At 40.7% G+C, this 25662-nt stretch overlaps 1 protein-coding gene across 1 annotated transcript in view; it reads left to right on the top strand.

Annotated features, from left to right (window-relative positions):
• The first annotated feature begins 855 nt into the window (after positions 1 to 855).
• The window catches only part of BNC1 (basonuclin zinc finger protein 1), a 38233-nt gene continuing 13426 nt past the window's right edge, over positions 856 to 25662 (top strand). Inside the window, exons 1-2 of the mRNA XM_070763606.1 lie at positions 856 to 1010; positions 25371 to 25473. Coding sequence (XP_070619707.1) covers positions 1002 to 1010; positions 25371 to 25473 — 112 coding nt within the window. The 5' untranslated portion in view covers positions 856 to 1001. The remainder of the gene's footprint in view (positions 1011 to 25370; positions 25474 to 25662) is intronic.

Here is a 25662-nt window from a genome sequence, read left to right as displayed (position 1 = left end):
GAGGGAGAGAGGGAAAGAGAGCTAGAGGGAGGAGACAAGAGAAGAGGGAAGAGAGAAAAAGAGAAGAGCTAGAGGGAGGAAGAGAGAAAGAAAGAGTGAAGTGACAGAGGAGAGAAAGGCAGGGAGGAAGAGAGAGAGCTAGAGGGAGGGGGAAAGAAAAAGGAAGAGAGGAGAGGAAAAAGAGAGAAGAACTAGAGGAAGGAAGGAAAAGAGAGAGAAAAGGAGGAAGAGAGGGAAAGAGAGCTGGAGGGAGGGGGAAAAGAGAAGGGGAAGAGAGAAAAGAGGGAAGAGCTAGAGGGAGGAAGAGAGAAAAGGGAAGAGAGAGGGAGGGAGGAAGAGAGCTAGAGGGAGGGAAAAAGAGAAAGGGGAAGAGAGAAGAGGGAAAAGAGATAAGCGCTAGAGGAAGGAAGGGAGATAGAGAGAAGAGAGAAAGGGAGGGAGAGGGAGAGAGAGCTAGAGGGAGGGATAAAGAGAAAGGGGGAAGAAAGAAGGGAAGAAGAAGAGAGAGAGAGAGAACAGAGCTAGAGGGAGGAAGAAAGAGAGAAGAGAGAGACAGAAAGAAGGGAGAGAGAAAATAAGGGAGGAAGGAAAGAGAGAAAGAGAAAGAGTGAGAGAAAGAAAGAAAGAAAAAAGCGGAAGGGAGAGTGGGAGATGGAAGGAAGGGAGAGAGGGAGAGAGGGAGAGAACAAGACAGAGTAGTCCCAACTTCAGACTGGGGGCTTCCTGGAAGCAGAGCCAGGAGTGGGTGCGCGCGGGGGGGGGCGGAGGAGGAGGTGAGGCGGAGTGGCGTTGGAAGGGATCTGATTTCACTCCCCTGCGTTGAGCCTACACAGGCGCGGAGGTGCAACCGCTTCAGACGAGGGTGAGAGACCAAAGGCTAAGGATGACTCTGCCTCTTGTACTTGTACAGACAAGAACGTTTCCTGGTGGCTCTTTGTATAACTCACAGCGGAGGGGATGGGAAATACTTGCGTAGCTCTTCAAACACATGCCGTGTAAGAATGTCGGAGGTAAGGAAAGTTGTGCCTGGTTTTTTAAATAACCGCCCGGGCATGGATTCTCTCTCTCCCTCCCTCCCTTCCTTTCTCTTTCTTTTCTTTTCTTTCTTTCTATCTATCTATCTTTCCCTCCTTCCTTCCTCCCTCTCTGTCTCCTCTCTGTCTCTCTTCCTCTCTCTCTCTCTCTTGCTCTTTTCTCCCCTTCCCTCCCTCCCTCTCTCCCTATCTATCTATCTATCTCTCTACCTATTTCCTTCCTCTCTCTCTCTCTCTCTCTCTGTCTCTCTCTTCCTCTCTCTAGCTCTCTTCCTTCTCTCTCTTTTCTTCTTTCTCCCCCCCCCCTCTCTCTCCTTCTTCGCCTTCCTTGCAATAGCCGGAGTGTCCCGGAGCAGCAAGATTTCAAACACGATTCGTGTCCTGCATTGTAACGGTTGACTGAACTGTAGGACACCAGGTTTTGCAGAATAATTTGTCGGGAGTAGCAGCAGCACGGAGGGCCAAGAAAATGAGTTTGGGTCATTTTTTATTTTTTATTTTGGCTTCCAGGTGGTTGGAAAAAAAAAACCCCGTTTCGCTTAAGCTTCCCCGTCCCCTTTGCCGCAGAGGTAGAAGCACTTGTAAATCGCAACCAGTTTGCCTGCGTTTAATAATCTCTACCCAAGTTTTGCACGAGAAATTCAGTGGATACCCAATGCCCGCTTTCTGTCTCCCGCATGTTCCCCAGTCGAGTGCTGTTGTGATGAAGTAGTTTGTATGATGTTGGTGGTGATGTCGAGACCAGAGGGAAGCGATTTGGCAACAGTTAATTTGAGGATGGGATGGGGAATCCTGCCCTTTATCCCCCCGCAAAAATATACTGCTCAAAAAAAAAATTAAAGGAAACATTCAAAGAACAAATCCTAGATTTGAATGAATGAAATATTCTAATTGAATCTGTTGTTCTGTACAAAGTTGAATATGCACAACAGCAGGTGAAATGGATTGTCCATCAGTGTTGCTTCCTAAGTGGACAGTTTGATTTCACAGGCGTTTGATTTACTTGGAGTTATATTGTGTTGTTTAAGTGTTCCCTTTATTTATTTTTGAGCACTGTATGATTCCGAATATTATTTTGTTGGTCTACTTTAAAAAAGTAAAGTTAAGGCACGGTTTTAAACAAAAGTTTTATTGACCGTGCTTCAGATAACAGATCTAAGGTCCAAGCATGTTCTCTGTTTATTCGTGATAGGTGGGTGCATGTATATAATGTACATTCATGGGGTGCAGTTTGTCTCTGCATCTTTTTGTCTGCACTGTTTTGATAACTGCTGATGGTAGCGGATGGGGGGGGATGTTTCTAAAGAGGTAAACCCGTGGGTACCTTCTTCTGTTTTTGAGATAATGAAAAATAAATTGCAGAGAGGGTGGGTGAGTTTAGTCCATGTGACATAAGAGGGGCTATACGTAATATTTTAACAGTGGGGGAGAAAATGAAAACAGAACATCTTTAAAAGCATCCAACATTATGCTCTATAAACTTTTACAAAGAGAGAGCGCACAGAGAGAGAGAGAAAGGGAGAAAGAGGGAGAAATACAGTGAGAAAGAGAGAGAAAGAGAGAGAAAGAAAAAGAGAGAGAGAAAGAGAAAGAGAGAGAGAGAAAGGAAAAGAGAGAGAGAAAGAGAGAGAAAGAGAAAGAAAGAGAGAGAAAGAGAGAGAGAAAGAAAGAAAAGAGAGAGAGAAGACAGAGAAAGAGAGAGAGAAAGAAAAAGAGAGAGAAAGAGAGAGAAAGAGAGAGAAAGAGAAAGAGTGAGAAAGAGAGAGAGAGAGAAAGAGAGAGAAAGAGAGAAAGAAAGAAAGATAGAGAGAGAGGAGGGAAAAGAAGAAGAAAATGTAAAAGGACCCCTCTCCAAAGGGCAGAGATAGATTTTTGAACGACTCCGCTATATCTTTCCTCTTTTCATTTTAATTGTGCATACCGAGGTGCTCTTTTTGGTTCAGATTATCCCCGTAAGGAGTTAAAAAAACATTGTTTCTTTTTTTAAAAAAAAAAAGGATCGCGCAATAGCTTGGCAGAGTGAATTTTGGGGAAGGTGGATCGTTCGTCTTATCTTCTGGTGAGCTCGTTGCCCCGTGGCAAAACCTGGAGGCGTGTCGTGTTGCCTTTATTTTATTTTATTCCGTTTAAAAAAACAACAACTTTCCAAGAGCCTAGAAGCCAAAAGTCAACTTCATTAGTTTCAGCGATGGCACATCAACGCTCGGCTGGTCTTGTCACTTCCTTCCAGCAATTCCCTGAGCATGATGGGGGCTGCCCTGGTTTGGAAAAGCTTGTAAGGATTTGTCAGCCAGATGTGACAAGATCAAGGAGCAAGTCAGGGAAGAGATCTGATATTAATCAGTGCATAGCTCGGAGCCAAACTTTCTCAAATGCAGTGTAGAAACATGTTCTCCCGCACCGGAGTGCGCTCCTTTCTGTGGCTACAAATATGCCACTGTGCACTTCCAACAGTTGGAGAGAGTGCCAGGTAATCAGCTTTTAATTGTCAAAAGATGAAAGTTTCTGGTGGAGGGGGTGGGAAAAGAGTTGGCCTTGTTCTCTCTCTCTCCCCGCCCCCCATAAAATTACACATGGTTGCAGCTCAAAGGGGAAATATAGAGGTTTTTCTGAAAAACCTGGTGTCTTGGTTCCAGCCAAGAAAAGCCTGCTGTTTCAATCCACCGTTAAGGATCATGACATAGGAGATCTGTTGTCTTCCAGGAGATCTTCTCTCCAGAAGGTCTTCCCTCCAGGATATAGAGGTCACCAACCATGTGGACCTCGGGGGCCACTAAATTCATAACTTTAGATCCCATGGACCAGTAATAGGAATTTTTTAAACATGGAAACAGAAGATTGACGGGCAGAAAAAGCCCTCCTTGTCCATCTAGTCTGCCCTTATACTATTTCCTGTATTTTATCTTAGGATGGATCTATGTAAATCCCAGGCATGTTTAAATTCAGTTACTGTGGATTTACCAACCACGTCTGCTGGAAGTTTGTTCCAAGGATCTACTCCTCTTTCAGTCAAATAATATTTTTTCACATTGCTTCTGATCTTTCCCCCAACTAACCTCAGATTGTGCCCCCTTGCTCTTGTGTTCACTTTCCTATTAAAACACTTCCCTCCTGAACCTTACTTAATCCTTTAACATATTCAAATGTTTCGATCATGTCCCCCCCTTTTCCTTCTGTCCTCCAGACTATACAGATGGAGTTCATGAAGTCTTTCCTGATACATTTTATGCTTAAGACCTTCCACCATTTTTATAGCCCGTCTTTGGACCCGTTCAATTTGATCCATATCTTTTTGTAGGTGAGGTCTCCAGAACTGAACACAGTATTCCAAATGGGGTCTCACCAGCCCTCTATACAGCGGGATCATAATCTCCCTCTTCCTGCTTGTTATACCTCTAGCTATGCAGCCTTTCTCTCTCTCCCCCCCCCCTAAAATTACAGATTGTTGCAACTCAAACGGGAAATACAGTATAGAGGTTTTTCTGAAAGTCCTGTTGTCTTGGTTCCAGCCAAGAAAAGCCTGTTGTTTTGATCTACTGTTAAGAATCATGACATAGGAGATCTGTTGTCTTCCAGGAGGTCTTCTATCCAGAAGGTCTTCTTTCCAAGACAGGGGTCACCAAGTTTTTGGACCTCTAAATTCATAACTTTTTGGACCTCTAAATTCATAACTTTAAATGGACCACTAATATGAATTTTTTGAAGAGATAAAGAGTATTTCATGCAATATTAAAAAGATGCAAATAATTTTTTCTGGGGACCACCAAAATTTTCTCACGAACCACTGGTTGGTGATCACTGCTCCAGGAGATATCCATCATTCTTCTGGATGGATTACAGGATTGGGACAATTTCTGAACCCCCTTCTCTTTTCCATCATCTCTTTGCCACCATTTGCAATGGTGGCAAATAAACTGGGTGGTGTTTTAGAAAGCATCTCTTGCAATGGGATGATGTCTGCATGCTGTTCGATGCAATTGAAATTTTGGGCTTGGACAACCTACAACTACGCTGAGTAGTACCCAAAATTATCTGCTATAATGTCCTACCTGTCAATGACTACTTCAGCTTCAACACTAATAACGCACGAGCACACCATAGATACAAACTCAAGGTAAACTGCTCCAAGCTCGATTGCAGAAAATACAGCTTCAGCAACAGAGTGGTCAATACCTGGGATGGACTACCTGACTCCATTGTTACTTCATCATACCCCCAAAACTTTAACTTTAGACTGTCTACTGTCGACCTCACCCCATTCCTAAGCGTCTGTAAATTCGTACCCATTTCCTATGTTCATATTCATGTTTTTATTTATACCTATTATGTTGTACATGTTTGAGTAGATCAGGGGTAGGCAAAGTTGGTTCTTCTATGACTTGTGGACTTCAACTCCCAGAATTCCTGAGACAATCATGCTAGCTCAGGAATTCTGGGAGTTGAAGTCCACATGTCATAGAAGAGCCAACTTTGCCTACTCCTGGACTAGACAGACAGACAGACAGACAGACAGACAGACAGACAGACGATGATAGATAGACCTTACGAACTTTTCTAGATAAGAACCAGGCATTCAAGATTTTTTTGCCTCTTCTCAAGAACCATTTTCCACTTACAAACCCGAGCCTTTGAAACTGTAACAGCCTCCGTGGGGCCTCTCTAGGAATCTCCTGGGAGGAGGGGCTGGAAAAGGTGGGGAGAAGCCTCTGTGGGGCCTCTCTAGGAATCTCCTGGGAGGAAACAAGGGCGAAAAAGGCAGGGAGAAGCCCCCGTGGGCCTCTCTAGGAATCTCCTGGGAGGAAACAAGGCCGGAAAAGGTGGGGAGAAGCCTCCATGGGGCTTCTAGGAATCTCCTGGGAGGAAACAAGGTCAGAAAAAGGCGGGGAAAAGCCTCTGTGGGGCCTCTCTAGGAATCTCCTGGGAGGAAACAGGGCCTCCATCCTCCCTGTGGTGTCCCCAATCGCACACATTATTTGCTTTTACATTGAGTCCTATGGGAAAAATTGCTTCTTCTTACAAACTTTTCTACTTAAGAAGCTGGTCACGGAACGAAGTAAGTTCATAAGCAGAGGTACCACTATATACAGATTCTTGGAGAGCCAAAGGACATCCCAGTGAATATAAATTGGCGTGGGCAGCCTATTTGGAATTAAGTTTCTCCCCCCCCCCCTCAGCTTCCTCCCAAATCTGAATCGATTTGGAACATCTTGAGAAGAAACCTGTAGGTCCGCCTGACAAATTGGTAGTAAATTGTGGATTATTATTATTATTATTCTCCCCTGAATTATGATAGTTACCATTTCACCATCAATATGTTCCAAGTGTTCATGATTGCTATGGTCCCCAGATGACCTGAAATAAATTTTGTGGCTATAGATCAAAGAATAGGTTTCAGTTCTAGTTTTTTTGTCTCATAAAACTATGTTTTCTACCGTTCCGTATTATTAGCTCCAAATTAATTCATCTGGCCTCAAACGTTTCTCAAACAAATAATCCTACTCGTAAATATATAATTCTGTATGCCACAAAATATTTAGCAAAGACCTTGAAATTGAAATTACTTGGAACAAGTAGCTGTTGGATGTAAAAATCCTTAATGGAAATTATTAAGAATTGTCTTGTTTGATCTCAGGAATCTATAATCCAGGTAGAATTATGATCCCTCCCCCCATTTTCTACATTTTTAATGTTTTATATTTTGAGAAAGTTGGCTCAGCACTACTTGTATACTTATACTTATTATTATTATTATTATTATTATTATTATTATTATTATTAATCACAAATTTAAACTATGGCATCTATAGAAGAACTGTTTAGAATACGTGAATTTTGACCGGGGATCAGAAGTATGGCCTAATAGGAAAAGAAAAATTAAAAAACATTCTTTTTAAAAATAGGGAGTATTGAAAAGTATTGTAGTTGCAGGGAAAAACTGGACAGGTTCATAAAAATTTAAGAGAAAATTGAGGAAAAAATAGAGGAATTACTTTTCTCCTTGAAAATTTATTCCATTTTCCCGAAACCTAAGCTTGGCTTCAAAACTATTCCTATTACTGGAAATATGAACATATTACTGTACTGGAAGAATGTCTGTTTTCATGTTTGATTTCTTAGTCTTTAGAAGAATGGTTAAACAAGCTCTGAGAGTTTGTTTTGATGTTCAGAATAGCTCTCAAATCTTAAAAGCAGGTCTGATATGAAGTTCAATTCTAATTAGAAACTGTTCCTGGACTCTTTCACTGAATACATGGATTTGTTTTATATTTCAGATTTGGAATTTTCTTTGTAAAGTCTATATTTCAAATTCAAGAGAAATGCAAGATTTTGAGTATTTTGATGTGGTTTTTTCAACAGAATTAAAAACCGTACAAAGTTTGAATGAAAGAATAAGGAAAACTAATAAGAAAGTGAAATATCAAAAAAAAGAAAAATAAAGGGGAAAGAGAAGAGAAGGGAAGGGAAGGAAAGGAAAGGATTATTAAATTCTAAAGAAGTGACTTCCAAAATATTTTATTCTCTCTCTCTCTCTCTCTCTCTCTCTCTCTCTCTCTCTCTCTCTCTCTCTCTCTCTCTCATTACTTAATAATTTCAGACAGAGAGAGACAGACACACAGAGAGAAACATAGAAACATAGAAGACTGATGGCAGAAAAAGACCTCATGATCCATGTAATCTGCCCTTATACTATTTCCTGTATTTTATCTTAGGATGGATATATGTTTATCCCAGGCATGTTTAAATTCAGTTACTGTGGATTTACCAACCACGACTGCTGGAAGTTTGTTCCAAGGATCTATTACTCTTTCAGTAAAATAATATTATCTCATGTTGCTTTTGATCTTTCCCCCAACTAACTTCAGATTGTGTCCCCTTGTTCTTGTGTTCACTTTCCTATTAAAAACACTTCCCTCCGGAACCTTATTTAACCCTTTGACATATTTAAATGTTTCGATCATGTCCCCACTTTTCCTTCTGTCCTCCAGACTATACAGATTGAGTTCATTAAGTCTTTCCTGATACGTTTTATGCTTAAATGCTTCCACCATTCTTGTAGCCCGTCTTTGGACCCGTTCAATTTTGTCAATATCTTTTTGTAGGTGACTGTCTCCAGAACTGAACACAGTATTCCAAATGTGGTCTCACCAACACTCTATACAGCGGGATCACAATCTCCCTCTTCCTGCTTGTTATACCTCTAGCTATGCAGCCAAGCATCCTACTTGCTTTTCCTACCGCCCGACCACACTGCTCACCCATTTTGAGACTGTCAGAAATCACTACCCCTAAATCCTTCTCTTCTGAAGTTTTTGCTAACACAGAACTGCCAATACAATACTCAGATTGAGGATTCCTTTTCCCCAAGTGCATTATTTTACATTTGGAAACATTAAACTGCAGTTTCCATTGCTTTGACCATTTATCTAGTAAAGCTAAATCATTTACCAGAGAGATTCAGCTGCCATTCCACTGCATACAGAAATAAAGAATTTGTACTTTTAGTTATTCTAATGATCTAAACTGCACCTTTTGAGTAGTGAAAAAAAAATTCTGTCTTAATCCAGAACCTGGATGAATCTTTATACAAACTATTTCCCCCATGCATGTCCTCCCAATCTGCCAATTGTACAGTTGGAATACTTACCTGTTTTTTAATGTAGAACTGCAAAGCATCCCCTCTTCAATGTCAATCAGGTGTGGAATGAACATGTTGTGAAGGTTGTTTTCAGGAAAGCATTGCTTCAATAGTTTCTCAAAGATTTGCTGAGATTTGCTCGACCCCTATAGGGCTACCAGGTACCTTCTTAATTTTCCCTAGGAAAAAGAGTGGAAGGAAAAATAGGAAGTAGATAATGCAATGTATACAATGGCTATGTTGCTTTTGTTTTTCTACTTCTTATCTCTGTCACTGGAAGAACATTGATTTTTTTTAAAAAACTATCAGAAATTTAAAAAGCACTTAGAAAATGCATTATTAAAATAGGACTGACATGCCAGTAGTAATAGGACTGAAATGCTCTCCTATATCTCCTATTCCTTTCTTCTATTCCTATATCTCTTCTTCTATTCTTTCATTGATATGTTCTATTCCTATATCTTCTTTTCTATTCTTGCATAGATATATTTTACTATGAGTATCTCTTCTATAACCTTCATCATGTATTTTACTATCTGTGTGTGTGTGTGTGTGTGTGTGTGTGTATATATATATATATATATGTATATCCAATTGGAATACCAAGGAATCTATGAAATCCCTTGCAAAACATGTGCAGCCACATACATTGGACAAACCAACCGAAGAGTGAGCCAACGCATTGCAGAACATGTGAATGCAGTTAAAGAAGAAGAAAAGACTTCCTCCCTTGTCCAGCACATTAAAAAAACAGGGCACAAAATTGACTTTGAAAAAACTAAATTACTTCACAAAACAGAGAATTTATATAGAAGAATTGCTCTAGAAGCCATAGAAATTGAGAGGAGCCCCCTTTGCATGAATAAAAGAGATGACACGTCCCGCCTACCAGAAATTTGGAAACCAGCCTTAAACAAAAAAAACACTTCATAAAAATCACCATGTCAATCCTTCTAATAATTATGAATTTGGAATTTTGAAATTTGGAAACCAGCCTTAAACAAAAAACACTTCATAAAAATCACCATGTCAATCCTTCTAATAATTATGATTACACCAACCAATCAGATCACTGAAACATAATCACCCAATCTATTTGCTACATTCAAACCAAATCTCCACCCCCACACTATATACTAGGAAGAAAGGACAGTTGCAAACATTCAATTTTACAACAGCACGAAGCTTGGAAACTTCAGCCTGATGATGGTGAATGTGATTTCACCGAAACGTCGCATAAACATGCAAAATATTACACAGGGCAAAACCCGAACTCAAAACAATCTACATATATGTATATATGTATATATGTATATGTATGTATGTATGTATGTATGTATGTATGTATGTATGTATATATGTATATATATATATATATATATATATATATAGATAGATAGATAGATAGATAGATAGATATAGATATAGATAGATAGATATATAGATATATATAGATATATATATATGAGACGGTCTTGGTATATTCGGGTTTCCAGCCCTCAAACGTATCCCAGCCATAGAAACCAGACTCAGAACACACATTGTAAAGCAATCAAGTAGCCTGCAAGTTCCAACTACTCAGGATATCACGCCTAATCTACAACCATTAACTAATCAGCATACCTCAGCTACATCAACGACCCCAATTGTTACCCCACTGACTCACCAGGAAGTTTCTACACAGCAGGCAATTGCTGAGCCATCAAACCACACCCAGCCACCAGTATTTATAGAAGGAAGGCAGCTCAGGTCTCGCAGTGTTCGCCTGAGAACAAGGACAGAAACACCAGCCTGAAGATGACGAGTGAGACCTTGTCGAAACGTCGCCAGAAATTTCCAAATCCTACACGGGAAGAAACCCAAATATACCAAGACCGTCATACCTGTACCCGTGAAAATCTACGAATATATATACAGTATATATATAGATAGATAGATAGATAGATAGATAGATAGATAGATAGATATAAATAGATATAAATAGATAAATAAACAAACAAATAAACAAACAAACAAACTGTTCGTCAACTTCTATTCATACACAGAAAGTTTTGGTGGGGGCCCCTGAATCTTCATTGGAGGATTCCCTTCATTTTTATCTTTTTCTCTCCTTTTTCCCCCAACGCCTTTCTTCTTTTGCCCATGGAAATCAACAAACCAGGAAGTGGGGAAATGTTCTATAAGGAAATCCAAAATAAGACTTGGGATTCTAGTGATCTGGTTGGTATCTCTTCAATGGTCTTGCTTCCTCTCTGAGCATGCACAGAAGGAAAATTGTTCCTCTATGCAAGTGAGGAAGCAAAATTGCGCTGGGGGACACGTACGAGAGCATAGCAACCATACATGCACAAAATGTTGCGATGTGCATCGGTAGGTTATACAGTATCAGTGTTTCCCAACTTTGGCCACTTGAAGATATTTGGACTTCAACTCCCAGAATTCCCCAGCCAGCAAATGCTGGCTGGGGAATTCTGGGAGTTGAAGTCCAGATATCTTCAAGTGGCCAAGGTTGGGAAACACTGGGTTATAGAAGAGGAACTCGCCCCTGCCTCCAACCATTTCAGCTTCTGAGCCGTATGGATGTCCCAAAGGTGCTTTCTTGGGGATGGGGGCCAGTTTCCTTAAAAATGTTTGGCTTCTCAACCACATCAGAGAAGTGAAGAAGTGAACAAGCAAAACATTTTCAAAGAAAAAACTCCCCAAGAAAGTCCAATTGCCTTTTGGAAATGCACACCCATTCCCCAAATCAGAAAAATAAATGAGTTTGTGTATCGTGGTAAATTCCCATTGTGAGAATCCTAACTAACTATTGTAGTTTTATTAATATTGATTGCTTCTTCATTGCTTATTTGACCCCTATGACAATCATTAAGTGTTGTACCACATGTTTCTTGACAAATCTATACAGTGGTACCTCGAGATACGAGTTTAATTCGTTCCGGACCTGGGCTCTTAAGTCGAGCAGCTCTTATCTCGAACGACTTTTCCCCATAGGAATTAATGTAAATAATTTTAATTGGTTCCAGCCCTCAAAAAACTCACAAAGTTAGTCTAAATTATGCAGAAAGACATGTTTTTAATGAAGAAATGTACATGTACATATAAATGAATAATGAAGTTTCTTTCACTTAACTTGTAAACTTTCTTAAACTTTTAAATTTACATATGTTCAACTTCTCTGCCACCCAATCCTGTAGGACAGAGGTCCCCAACCCTTTTTGCACCAGGGACCGGCTTTAAGCGATCAAGAGAGGAATGGGTGAATGAATGGACGGAGGGTGGGAAGGAAGGAAAGAGGGAAGGGACAGGAACAGAGGAAGGAAGCAAGGAAACTTATGAAAGGGGAGAGTAAGAGAGGAATGAGTGAAGGGAGGGAGGGAGGGAAGAAGGTGGGAAGGAGAAAGAAAAGAAGAAATAGAGGAAGGGAAGGTAAAAGAGAGAAAGAAAAAGAGCAAGAAAGAAAGCAAGAAAGAAAGAAAGAAAGGGGGAAGGGACAGGAACAGAGGAAGGAAGCAAGGAAACTTATGAAAGGGGAGAGTAAGAGAGGAATGAGTGAAGGGAGGAAGGGAAGAAGGTGGGAAGGAGAAAGAAAAGAAGAAATAGAGGAAGGGAAGGTAAAAGAGAGAAAGAAAAAGAGCAAGAAAGAAAGCTGCAAGCACCCCCCCGAGCCCCCCAGGCCGGCTGCAACCTTTTAAAACACGCGCGCCGCTTCGCAGCTGTCTCCTGAAGCCGAACGCGGAAGTTAGCGTTTGGCTTCAGGAGACAGCTCCTTGGCGCTTGTATCTCGAATTTGGGCTTGTAAGTAGAACAAAAATATCTCTCCCCTCCCAGCTCTTATCTCGAGTTGCTCTTAAGTAGAGCAGCTCTTATGTCGGGGTTCCACTGTATTTTCTTTTATGTACACTGAGAGCATATGTACCAAGACAAATTCCTTGTGTCCGATCACACTTGGCCAATAAAGAATTCTATTCTATTCTATTCTATTCGTGAAGGTCTAGCCCTTGTGGCTTAGCCAACAAATCATGGCCAATGTTTTGCCCAAGTAGGAATGTAAGCTGAATAATAATGGTGAATTGGAGAAGTTCGCCTAGATTGGTATTGAAAATCTGATGTCCTCCTTCCAGATTGCTGCTGTACTGTCACTTCCAAAATTTATTCATTCATTCATTCATTCATTTATTTATTTATTTTTATTGGATTTATATGCCGCCCCTCTCCAAAGACTCGAGGCTGCTAACAGCAATCATAAAACAGTGTACAATAATAATCCAATACTAAAAACGATTAAAAACCCCTTAATATAAAAAAACCCAAACATACATACAAACATACCATGGATACAATTGTAAAGGCCTAGTGGGAAAGAGAATCTTAATTCCCCCATGCCTGGCAGCAGAGGTCGGTTTTAAGTAGCTTACGAAAGGCAAGGAGGGTGAGGGCAATTCTAATCTCGGGGGGGAGTTGGTTCCAGAGGGTCGGGGCCGCCACAGAGAAGGCTCTTCCCCTGGGTCCCGCCAAGTGGCATTGTTTAGTTGATGGGACCCAGAGAAGACCCACTCTGTAGGACCTAACTGGTTGCTGGGATTCGTGCAGCAGAAGGCGGTCCCTATTTGTATTGAGCTACCTTGATGAACTTTGCTTCCAAGGTCATAGGCTGATTGTAGAGTGTCCAACAGCTGCAATTGACCTTGTTAATACTTGGTTAATACTTTAATAGAATACCTGGGGCTTCCAGTATGAGTCATGGCTGACTGAAGACATCTCCATGAATAAGTGTGATAATGACCCACTGTGAAGAATGAAAGAGTGGCTTTGGAGAGGAGGTCATTCAATATCTCTTTGGAGAAGGAGACATTGGGAGAATCACCCATGAGGGCTCTGAATCATAGGTTCTCATGAAAAGGCTGTAAAACAACATTAGGAGCTCTGTGGGAAATGGGGACACGTATCTTTGATTGCAGGAGCCTTTGCTAAAGATACTGAACCAGCCAGACTGACTTTCTAATCGCACACTCCATTTAAACACTTTCAAATCTCAACTAGCAAATGCTCTGTCCTACACATTGGGAAGAAGAATCTGAACTCCAAATACGAACTGAATAATCAAATTACCACAGATAATCCCCACTCGGTTAAAGACCTTGGTATACTAATAACAAAAGATTTAAGTGCCAAAGCCCACTGCAGCAATATAGCCAAGAAGGCTTCAAGAGTTGTAAACCTAATCCTATGTAGCTTCTACTCTGGCAATCTCGCACTACTTACCAGAGCTTACAAAACTTTCGCCAGACCCATTCTCTAATGCAGCTCATCCGTTTGGAACCCATATCACATCTCAGACATTAACACCCTTGAAAATGTCCAAAGATACTTCACCAGAAGAGCCCTTCACTCCTCCACTCGAAATAGAATACCCTATGAGACTAGACTTTCAATCCTGGGCCTAGAAAGTTTAGAACTAACACGCCTTAAACAAGATCTAAGTATTGCCCACAAGATCATATGCTGCAACGTCCTGCCTGTCGGCGACTACTTAATCTTCAACCACAACAACACAAGAGCACACAACAGATTTAAACTTAATATTAACCGCTCCAAACTTGACTGTAAAAAATATGACTTCAATAACCGAGTTGTCGAAGCGTGGAACTCATTACCAGATTCCATAGTGTCATTCCCAAACCCCCAACACTTTACCCTTAGATTATCTACGGTTGACCTATCCAGATTCCTAAGAGGTCAGTAAGGGGCGAGTACAAGTGCACTAGAGTGCCTTCCGTCCCCTGTCCTATTGCTCTCCTATATCTCCTATACCTTTCTTCTATTCCTATATCTCTTCTTCTATTCTTTCATTGATATGTTCTATTACTATACCTTCTTTTCTATTATTTCGTAGATATATTTTACTATGAGTATCTCCTCTATAACCCTCATCATGTATTTTACTATGTGTATATAGATATATACCCACTAAAACCCTCATTGTGTATTGGACAAAATAAATAAATAAATAAAACAGTGAGTTTAACTTAATACCTAGTAAGTTGCACTTTCTTCAGAGTTAAGAAATTTTAAAACAATCTAAAATAATATACAACTGACGCAAACCAAAGCCAAAATGATTTAAGAAAGTTTGAAATAATTTGGAAACCAGGAGGTTTGGGGATATTGATTATTTTTGCTCCAAGATTAAAAAAACAAGTATATAATCTTGAGAAATTACTGAAATGGAACTAAACGCTATCAAGAACTGAAGTTTAATAAAAGTTGCAAATAGGCACTAAAGCAGTGTTTTTCAACCAGTGTGCCGTGGCACACTAGTGTGCCGCGAGACATGGTCAGGTGTGCCGCGAAGCTCAGAGAGAGAAAGAAAACAAGAGAGAGAGAGAGAAAGAAAGAAAGAGAGAGAAAGAGAGAAAGAAAGAAAGAGCAAGAGAGAGAGAAAGAAAGCAAGAGAGAGAGAAAGAAAACAAGAGAGAAAGCAAGCAAGAGAAAGCAAGAGAGAGAGCAAGAGAGAGAAAGAAAGAGAGGGAGGGAAGGTGGGAGAGAGAAAGACATAGAAGGAAGTAGGGAGGGAGAGAGAAAGAGGGCAAAAAAGAAGAAAGAAGGAAGAGAGAAAGAAAGAGGGATGGAGAGAGAAAAAAAGAGGGAGAGAAAGAGGGAGAGAGAAATAGAGCAAAAGGGAGGAAGAGAGAGAATTTTTTTGGTCCAAACTTTTTTTAGCTGCCCCCCCCTCAATGTGCCCCATGGTTTTGTAAATGTAAAAAATGTGCCGCGGCTCAAAAAAGGTTGAAAATCACTGCACTAAAGGAAGCTAAAGGACCAGACTGAAAAGAATTACAATGGCTAAGCCAGATCTATATTTTTCTAGTATCATTTGAAAAATAGACTGCGATATTGATAACTTATATTATACCTAAGAAAGGATATAGATTTCAATGGATAAACTATTAATAGCTGATTTTAAAAAATTAACCTGACATGGACATTATAGAGTTTGACAGCATGGAAGACAACAAACTTGACATTACCAAAATGGAAATACAGAAGACAAATCAGGAAAAACATCTGGATATGAAATAGTTGTGGGAAGAAATTCTTGACAATGTTTTTTTGTGGGATTTATAAAGTAGGCTGATGAAAGCTTTGAAAACTCCTTTTAAATACCAAATGATGAAATATTAAATCCTATGATGCTATGGGAATGATTTAAAAGTTGTGACTGTGTAGAGCAAAATGAAGGAATGTGAAGCTGGATTATTTGATCAAAGATAAAATATTTGTTTTGATATTTCTGGTAATACCGAATGGACTTTTGCATTGGTTTTTACTATACGTGTAGTTCTTGACTTAAAACAATTCATTTAGTGACAGTTCAAAGTTACAACAGTATTGAAAAAAGTGACTTATAGCTGTCTTTCACACTTGTGACCATGTCTTAACAGTTGCAGTGTTTAACTTAACAACTGTGTGAAGAAAGGTTGTAAAATGGCGCTAAACTCACTTAACAACTGTCTGGCTTAGCAACATCAATTTTGGGCTCAGTTGTGGTTGTAAGTCGAAGATTTTGCTGTAATTATTAAAAACTTAAATTATTAATCCAAATAAAAATAATCGGATGGAGATGGTCAAAGAAATCCTGGCATTTTAGAATAGGTTTGGAAGTAAATCTCTGAAGAAGCCATTTGCAAACCAGACTGTTGTGTCCGTGCCTTTACTAGGAGTTGAACTCAACTTGACAGAATCTTTCATTATGGTAGGGTGGAACTGCAGACTGGATGATAATGAGGCAAATATAATGGGATGAAAAAAAATCCCCAAATGTCTGGTTTTTGACTTGATTAGATAGAACATTCTTTCTTGCTTTCTATTGTATCTCTCTCTCTTGTCAACTACAGACACATTTCATATTCTTTTTTCAACATGCTAGCAAACTCCCGTCTAGTTAAATAACCATATCAAAACAATTAAGATAAATATAATATACCATACTAAATCTCAGAAGCAGCCAGCTGAAATGAAGAAAAAGTAGGAGGAGTAACCCAAATAATTACTATATACTCTGCATTTGGAGTGCTGAGTGCTTCCTCCAACATATCATGGGGTTGGGAGTTAATCAGCTTCAAAAATCAAATGAAATAAACATACCAGTCAATACATTCAGTAGCAAAAGTACAAAACAATACAACAGCAGCCAGACACTATAAAAATGACAAGGAATAATTAAGCAAGATTTTTCTGCCCAGATAATAAAATATCTAGGCACAATATAATATCTAGGCATACAAATCTAATAAATTATTATTATTATTATTAAATTAATATTGAAAAGGGCACCAGCTGAAGAGCATATAAATCTGGCCCCCAAACCAACCAAAAAGGCTACAACCCAGCGACCGATTAGGTCCCACAGAGTGGGCCTTCTCCGGGTCCCGTCAACTAAACAATGTCGGTTGGCGGGCCCCAGGGGAAGAGCCTTCTCTGTGGCGGCACCGGCCCTCTGGAACCAACTCCCCCCGGAGATTAGAACTGCCCCTACTCTTCCTGCCTTCCGTAAACTCCTTAAAACCCACCTTTGCCGTCAGGCATGGGAGAACTGAAACATCTTCCCCTGGGCATGTTTAATTTATGTATGGTATGCTTGTGTGTATGTCTGTTAGTATATGGGGTCTTTTTTAAATCTTTAATATTTTAAATTTGTCAGATTATTTATGATTTGTTTCCACGTGTTGTGAGCCGCCCCGAGTCTTCGGAGAGGGGCGGCATACAAATCTAAGTAATAAAATAAAAAAAAAACTAAAAAAAAACTGATTTAACTTCCTGAAGTGGTAGAGATTTATTATTACTAGAGGTAAATACTAATAATATTTAAAAAGAGAAATATTCCAAAATGCACAACTGAAGAAAATAATCTGTGTTATAATTCTGATCTGATGATTTATTATTATTATTATTATTATTATTATTATTTATTAGATTTGTATGCCGCCCCTCTCCGAAGACTCGGGGCGGCTCACAACAGCAATAAAAAACAAAATAGTAATGGAACAAATCTAATATTAAAAAACATATAAAACCCTATCATTATTTAAAAAACCATTCATACCAAAACATAAAACAAAGTATAAAAAAGCCTGGGGGAAAGGTGTCTCAACTCCCCCATGCCTGGCGGTATAAGTGAGTCTTGAGTAGTTTACGAAAGACAAGGAGGTTGGGGGCAGTTCTAATCTCCGGGGGGAGTTGGTTCCAGAGGGTCAGGGCCGCCACAGAGAAGGCTCTTCCCCTGGGGCCCGCCAAATGATATTGTTTAGTCGACGGGACCCAGAGAAGGCCAACTCTGTGGGACCTTATCGGTCGCTGGGATTCGTGCAGTAGCAGGCGGTTCCGGAGGTACTATTACAATATAAAGGAATGAATGAAATCCCATTTTTTGCCCTGGCGGCATCCACTTACTATTTCGAGGAAATATACCACTTAGAGGCCTTTGAATCGCTTGGCTTGGGAACAATGTGTAAGTTTTTGGCACAGTAGGATACACAAAGCCCACTTGGATTTAACATTCTGATGCAAAGTAAGCTACTTAATGGCTTGTTCAATAAATCATAAGTTTTTTTAAAAAAAAAATTCCCGGCTTAGCATTTTGTGCCAATTTGCCCAATGAATAAACCAACTGTGTTAATCCTATCCTGAAACTTTTGATGTAATCTATCTTACAACATTTGTACTTCATTATTCTCCCGCTGAGCTATTTCATGTCTTAGGGCCCTCTGAAATGCGGTTTGTGGATGGTGAAATTTGCTTGCCTTTTTCCGAAGGGCGTCTTGTTCCTTGAAGGCAGGGTGGGCGAGCCTTACAAAAGGAGACATGTGTTTTATCCAAAAAAAAAAAGAGAGAGTCACCTGTGCATCAAATCTCATGTTGTTACAAGCAGATGTGGAGCTCAGTTTGTTTATTTATCTATCTATCTATCTATCTATCTATCTATCTATCTATCTATCTATCTATCTATTTATTTATTGGATTTGTATGCCGCCCCTCTCCGCAGACTCGGGGCGGCTAACAACAGTAATAAAACAGCATATAATAATAATAATCCAATACTAAAAACAGTTAAAAAGCCATTATTATAAAAACCAAACATACATACAGATATACCATGCATAAAATTGTAAAGGCCTAGGGGGAAAGACTATCTCTATTCCCCCATGCCTGGCGGCAGAGGTGGGTTTTAAGCAGCTTACGAAAGGCAAGGAGGATGGGGGCAATTCTAATCTCTGGGGGGAGTTGGTTCCAGAGGGTCGGGGCCGCCACAGAGAAGGCTCTTCCCCTGGGTCCTGCCAAGCGACATTGTTTAGTTGACGGGACCCGGAGAAGACCCACTCTGTGAGACCTAACTGGTCGCTGGGATTTGTGCAGCAGAAGGCGGTCCCTGAGATAATCTGGTCCGGTGCCATGAAGGGCTTTATAGGTCATAACCAACACTTTGAATTGTGACCGGAAACTAATCGGCAACCAATGCAGACTGCGGAGTGTTGGAGTAACATGGGCATATTTGGGAAAGCCCATGATTGCTCTCGCAGTTGCATTCTGCACGATCTGAAGTTTCCGAACACTTTTCAAAGGTAGCCCCATGTAGAGTGTGTTACAGTAGTCGAGCCTCGAGGTAATGAGGGCGTGAGTGACTGTGAGCAGTGACTCCCGGTCCAAATAGGTCCGCGACTGGTGCACCAGGCGAACCTGGGCAAACGCCCCCCTCGCCACAGCTGAAAGGTGTTTCTGTAATGTGAGCTGTGGATCGAGGAGGACGCCCAAGTTGCAGACCCTCTCTGAGGGGGTTAGTGATCCCCCCCAGGGTAATGGGCGGACAGATGGAATTGTCCTTGGGAGGCAAAACCCACAGCCACTCCGTCTTATCCGGGTTGAGTTTGAGTTTGCGGCCCCCACGTCAATATCAAAGTTTAATGTTAGTGCGGCCCGATTGATACGAATGGCACTTTTCAGTTTTGTGTGCAGAGCTGAATTAACCTACCAATCACGGTGGGATATATTGCCCTCGGAGGTGGGACATCAGCCGGGCATATTGAGAACTTACGCCATTACCCCGTGCTCAGAAGCAGAGGCAGAAATTGCTACTCAGCAGGACAGAAAAAAAGCAGAAAAGACACATTGGCTAAAATTTAGCTGATAAACACTGAAACAGTGACACCTAGTGGAATTATATATTACAGAGCCCCAAAGATGTCTTTTTCAAAGCCTGCAGTGAAGAGAAAGGTTGGTGATGAGCACAGACAATTTCAGGAAAGTGGGAAGTGCAAATATTTCTTAGTTGAGCACAGGGGCATCCTGATGTGTCTTATTTGTACAGAGAAAGCATATACCCATAAAGCATATACTCTGGGATCTACTAGGAAGGAGCCATCTTCACCCGAGCAGATTTCTTTATTGTTCCTTGCCCATTGGCCGAATCTTGCCAAACTGCAGCATTCTAACATCCCCACAAAGCAGAGATGGCACTGGGGGTTGAGGATTCCTACCTTAGAGAATAGGTCAATCCTCTCTTCTTTGTGATAGACCAATGATGGTGAACCTATGGCATGGGTGCCACAGGTGCATAGCTAGAGGTATAACAAGCAGGAAGAGGGAGATTGTGATCCCCTTATATAGAGCGCTGGTGAGACCCCATTTGGAATACTGTGTTCAGTTCTGGAGACCTCGCCTACAAAAAGATATTGACAAAATTGAACGGGTCCAAAGACGGGCTAGAAGAATGGTGGAAGGTCTTAAGCATAAAACGTATCAGGAAAGACTTCATGAACTCAATCTGTATAGTCTGGAGGACAGAAGGAAAAGGGGGGACATGATCAAAACATTTAAATATGTTAAAGGGTTAAATAAGGTTCAGGAGGGAAGTGTTTTTAATAGGAAAGTGAACACAAGAACAAGGGGACACAATCTGAAGTTAGTTGGGGGAAAGATCAAAGGCAACATGACAAAATATTATTTTACTGAAAGAGTAGTAGATCCTTGGAACAAACTTCCAGCAGACTTGGTTGGTAAATCCACAGTAACTGAATTTAAATATGCCTGGGATAAACATATATCCATTGTAAGATAAAATACAGGAAATAGTATAAGGGCAGACTAGATGGACCATGAGGTCTTTTTCTGCCGTCAGTCTTCTATGTATCTATATCTGCTGGCACGCGAGCCATTGTCCTAGCTCAGCTCCAACATTGATTTATTTTATTTATTTATTTATTAGATTTGTATGCCACCCCTCTCCGCAGACTCGGAGTGGCTCACAACCAAAACAGTATAAATCCAATACCTAAAAACACTTTAAAACCCTTAATATAAAAACAAGCATGCATCTCATACAGACCATACACAAAGCGGAAGCATCCCAGGAGAATCAATTTCCCCATGCCTGGTGACAGAGGTGGGTTTAAGTTAATTTAAAAACCCTAATTTAAGAAACCAATCATACACACAGACATACCATGCATAAATTTTATAAGCCTAGGGGGAAGGGAAAATCTCAATTCCCCCATGCCTGACGACAGAGGTGGGTTTTAAGGAGCTTATGAAAGACAAGGAGGGTGGGGGCAGTCCTAATCTCCGGGGGCGAGTTGATTCCAGCGGGTCGGGGCCGCCACAGAGAAGGCTCTTCCCCTGGGTCCCGCCAGACGACATTGTTTCGTCGAATGGGACATGCATGTGTGTGCTGGCCAGCTGATTTTTGGCTCGCACAGAGGCTTTGGGAGGACATTTGTGACTTCCAGAGAGCCTCTGGGGGGACGGGGAAGGCATTTTTATCCTCCCCCAATTCCAGGGAAGCTTTTGGAGCCTGGGAAGAGTGAAACACAAGCCTACTAGGCCCACCAGAAGTTGGGAAACAGTTCGTTTCCAGCCTCCAGAGGGTCTCCAGGGGGTAGGGGAAGCTGTTTTCTCCCTCCCCAGGAGCACGCTCTCTTGGCACTCAAGGAAAAAAAGGTTCGCCAACACTGTAATCGATGCTCAATCTGGAAGGCAGCTATCTAGCAACTTTTGGGTTAACGGTCCCTGGCAAATTTGTCCCGAGGATGAATATAGGAAGCCCGAAGGCTTCATTCAATCTCTTGGAATTAAAATACAGAGGTACCTCTACCTAAGCTTCAACCGCAACAACACAAGAGCACGCAACAGATTCAAACTTAATACGAACCGCTCCAAACTTGACTGTAAAAAATGTGATTTCAACAATCGAGTTATCGAAGCGTGGAACTCATTACATGACTCAATTGTGTCAACCCCTAACCCCCAACATTTCTCCCTTAAGACTCTCCACGATTGACCTCTCCAGGTTCCTAAGAGGCCAGTAAGGGGCGTACATAAGTGCACTGGAGTGCCTTTCGTCCCCTGTCCAATTGTCTTTCCTTTCTTTTACCTATCTTATATATTCTCTTCCTTTCATATATCCTCTCCTCTAAGTTCACTTTTACACTTATATATATTACCACATGTCTATTTTCTTCCTATGTATTTGTGTATTGGACAAATGAATAAATAATAATAAATAATAAAAACATCTCTACTTAAGAACTTTTCTAGATAAGAACCGGCGTTCAAGATTTTTTTGCCTCTTCTTAAGAACCATTTTCTACTTAAGAACCCATGCCCGGTCAGTTTCCTGCCATTCCCCCCTTTAATCCCAGCCATCTTGGGCTTTTCTGGGCTGCCAGAAGAGCCTTTCGGTGGTGCTTAAGGAGCCTTTGGCAGTCCAGAGCTTGGAGAGGGAATAAACCTCTGCCAGCGCCCAGAGAAAAGAAACGCTCCCCTCACTCTGGGCAGTGACTGTCCTCCTCTTCTTCCTCCTCCCACCCAAATTCCGAGCTTTTATTTCTTTCCTAATGGGTTTGCATGCATTATTTGCTTCCTATGGGAAAAATTGCTTCTACTTACAAACTTTTCTACTTAAGAACCTGGCCACGGAACGAATTAAGTTCTTAAGTAGAGGGACCACTATCTAATGTAATAATCATTATGAGACGGGGTGGGCCAACTTGAGAAATATTGCTGCCTCGAGCAAAGTTATAAAGGGTGTTCTTACCTCTTCCCCATGTCAAAGATGGAGTTTTAAGGCTGGAATTATTTTTTTTTTGGCTTTTTGGCACATGATGCAAAAAAAAGCACAGCAGATGACAGTTAAAAATGTAATTATGATATATTAAAGTACTAATGATTTATTTTCATTAAATACAGTAGTCATGTATCTTGTTTCACGACATAGGAAAACTGCTAAGCTAGATAGTCAATTCATGCTGTTTTACAAGTTGGGGTAGAGATATTGGAGGGGGGTTGTATTTGGGCTGAAATCCAACACATTTGGGAGGGCTTCAGGTTGGGGGCTGGATTTCCAAGGACTGAAGTTTGCAAGACCAGAATCATGATCAAAACATGTTGAGATGCTTTCTGCATTAGGAATAAGAAGTGAGATTTCAGAGATTACGAAAGAGGAAATAGAATTCACCCCGGAAGCCATGCTATTAGGAATTTGGAGAAAACACTACTCAAAACAAACAATGCTTCTTACAACACATATAAACACTGCAACAAGAATTGCGATAGCACAACTCTGGAAAAATGACCAGACCTCAACGGAAGACTTAATTATAGATAAGATATATAGGTACATGCGTGGAGTGGAGATGGACGAACTCACTAACTCAATCAAGGGGAACAAAATCATGGAATTAAAACGAACATGGCAAAAATGGCATGAATGGGTTCAAAAGAGAATATAGAAACAATATACAGTGGAACCCCGACATAAGAGCTGCTCTACTTAAGAGCTACTCGAGATAAGAGCTGGGAGAGGAGAGACATTTTTGTTCGTCTCCCGAGCTCAAATCCGCGATACGAGCCGAGAAGAGCCGGGCTGGCTTACTTTCCTTCCTTCCCGCGCTGATGCAGAGCCACTCTTCCTTTCTTTCTTTCTTCCTTCCTTTCTTTCTTTCCTTCCTTCCTTTCCTCCCTCTACAGGATTGGATGGCAGTGAAGTTGAATAAATAACTACAGTTTAATGAATAAAAATAAAAGTTTGCCATGTTGATTGTTTTGGGTAAAAAGAGGAAGGGAAGGAAAGCTCTCAGCTTATCATCTTATTAATAAGTAAAGTTACATTTATTCTTGCAATGTCTTTTTGCATAATTTAGACTAACTTTGTGAGTTTTTTGAGGGCTGGAACCAATTAAAATTATTTACATTAATTCCTATGGGGAAAAGTCGTTCGAGATAAGAGCTGCTCGACTTAAGAGCGCAGGTCCGGAACGAATTAAACTCGTATCTCGAGGTACCACTGTAATATGAAGCAACAGTACAATTGAAACAATCTACAGCTACCTTGTAAAAGGTTTTATTACCAGTTAGTGAACGTAATGAATATTAGAATATATAAGTATGAAATATAATGTATATAATGGAATGTAACAGGTAAAAATCTACTATAAGAATGTTAATAGAGATGGTTTATAATCTGTAAAACAGAATAATGTGTGATTTGAATTATATGTGAAAACTTAATAAAGAAAACATAAAAAAAAAAGAATAAGAAGTGAGACGCAGAATCCCACATTCCTATTAAAACAGTGCAAAGCCTGGCTTTGTTATACACTAGATTCCTGAACTTTGAATTAGTTTTGAAAAAACCTGTTTAAATAATCATAAGGCTAGAAGAAACCTGGGGGGGGGTCTTCTGGTCAACCCCATGCTCAAAGCAGGAGACCCTATACCAGACATTTTCAAACTTGGCAATTTTAAGACTTGTGGATTTCAATCTGCAGAATTCTCCACCTAGCTGGCTGGAGAATTCTGGGAGTTGAAGTCTACAAGTCTTAAAATTGCCCAACTTGGGGATCCCTGCCTTATTCCATCCTGGCCCAATGGTGGTCCAGTCTACTTTTGAAAACCTCTAGGGCAGGGGTAGGCAAAGTTGGCTCTTCTGTGACATGTGGACTTCAACTCCCAGAATTCCTGAGCTAGCATGATTAGCTCAGGAATTCTGGGAGTTGAAGTCCACAAGTCATAGAAGAGCCAACTTTGCTTATCCTGGCTCTAGAGATGGAAATCTTTATTTGCTTCTATTATTATTATTATTATTATTATTATTATTATTATTATTAATAATAATTAGATTTGTATGCCGCCCCTCTCCGTAGACTCGGGGCGGCTCACAACAATAACAAGAACTATGTAAAAACAAATCTAATAATTTAAAAAACGCTAAAAACCCCAATTATTAAAAGCAAACATACACACAAACATACAATGTATAAACTGTATAGGCCTGGGGGAGATGTCTCAGTTCCCCCATGCTTGACGGCAGAGATGGGTCTTAAGAACTTTACGAAATGCAAGGAGGGTGGGGGCAGTTCTAATCTCCGGGGGGAGCTGGTTACAGAGGGTCGGGGCCGCCACAGAGAAGGCTCTTCTCCTGGGTCCCGCCAAACGACATTGTTTAGTCAACGGGACCCGGAGAAGGCCAACTCTGTGGGACCTAACCGGTCGCTGGGATTCGTGCGGCAGAAGGCGGTCCCGGAGGTATTCTGGCTACATCTGGATCTTGTCTTCAGCTCTGCTGTTGACCCTCAATTATAGGCTGGGTTTCTAGAGAGATCTTTATCAAACTCTTGATTTTTGAATCTGTTTTCTTGATCTTGCAGGACATCCGATGCACTCTGGTAAATTGTAGCTGCCAGTGCTTTAAAAGTGGAAAAATAAACCAACGACAGTGTGACCAGTGTCGGCATGGATGGGTAGCTCATGGTAAGTAGCATGATGCACTAAAATTCTTCTTAACGGAGTTGTTGATGTAGCTGTGAGAGAAAGCTTCTGTTAGCAAAAACTTCAGAAGAGAAGGATTTAGAGGTAGTGATTTCTGACCATCTCAAAATGGGTGAACAGTGCGGTTAGGCAGTAGGGAAAGCAAGTAGAATGCCTGGCTGCATAGCTAGA

The sequence above is a fragment of the Erythrolamprus reginae genome, chromosome 10, assembly GCF_031021105.1.
Source record: "Erythrolamprus reginae isolate rEryReg1 chromosome 10, rEryReg1.hap1, whole genome shotgun sequence".
In the NCBI taxonomy this organism is placed as follows: domain Eukaryota; kingdom Metazoa; phylum Chordata; class Lepidosauria; order Squamata; family Dipsadidae; genus Erythrolamprus; species Erythrolamprus reginae.
The sequence above is the reverse complement of the archived record's forward strand: the minus strand, read 5'-3'. Positions and strand labels throughout refer to the sequence as shown.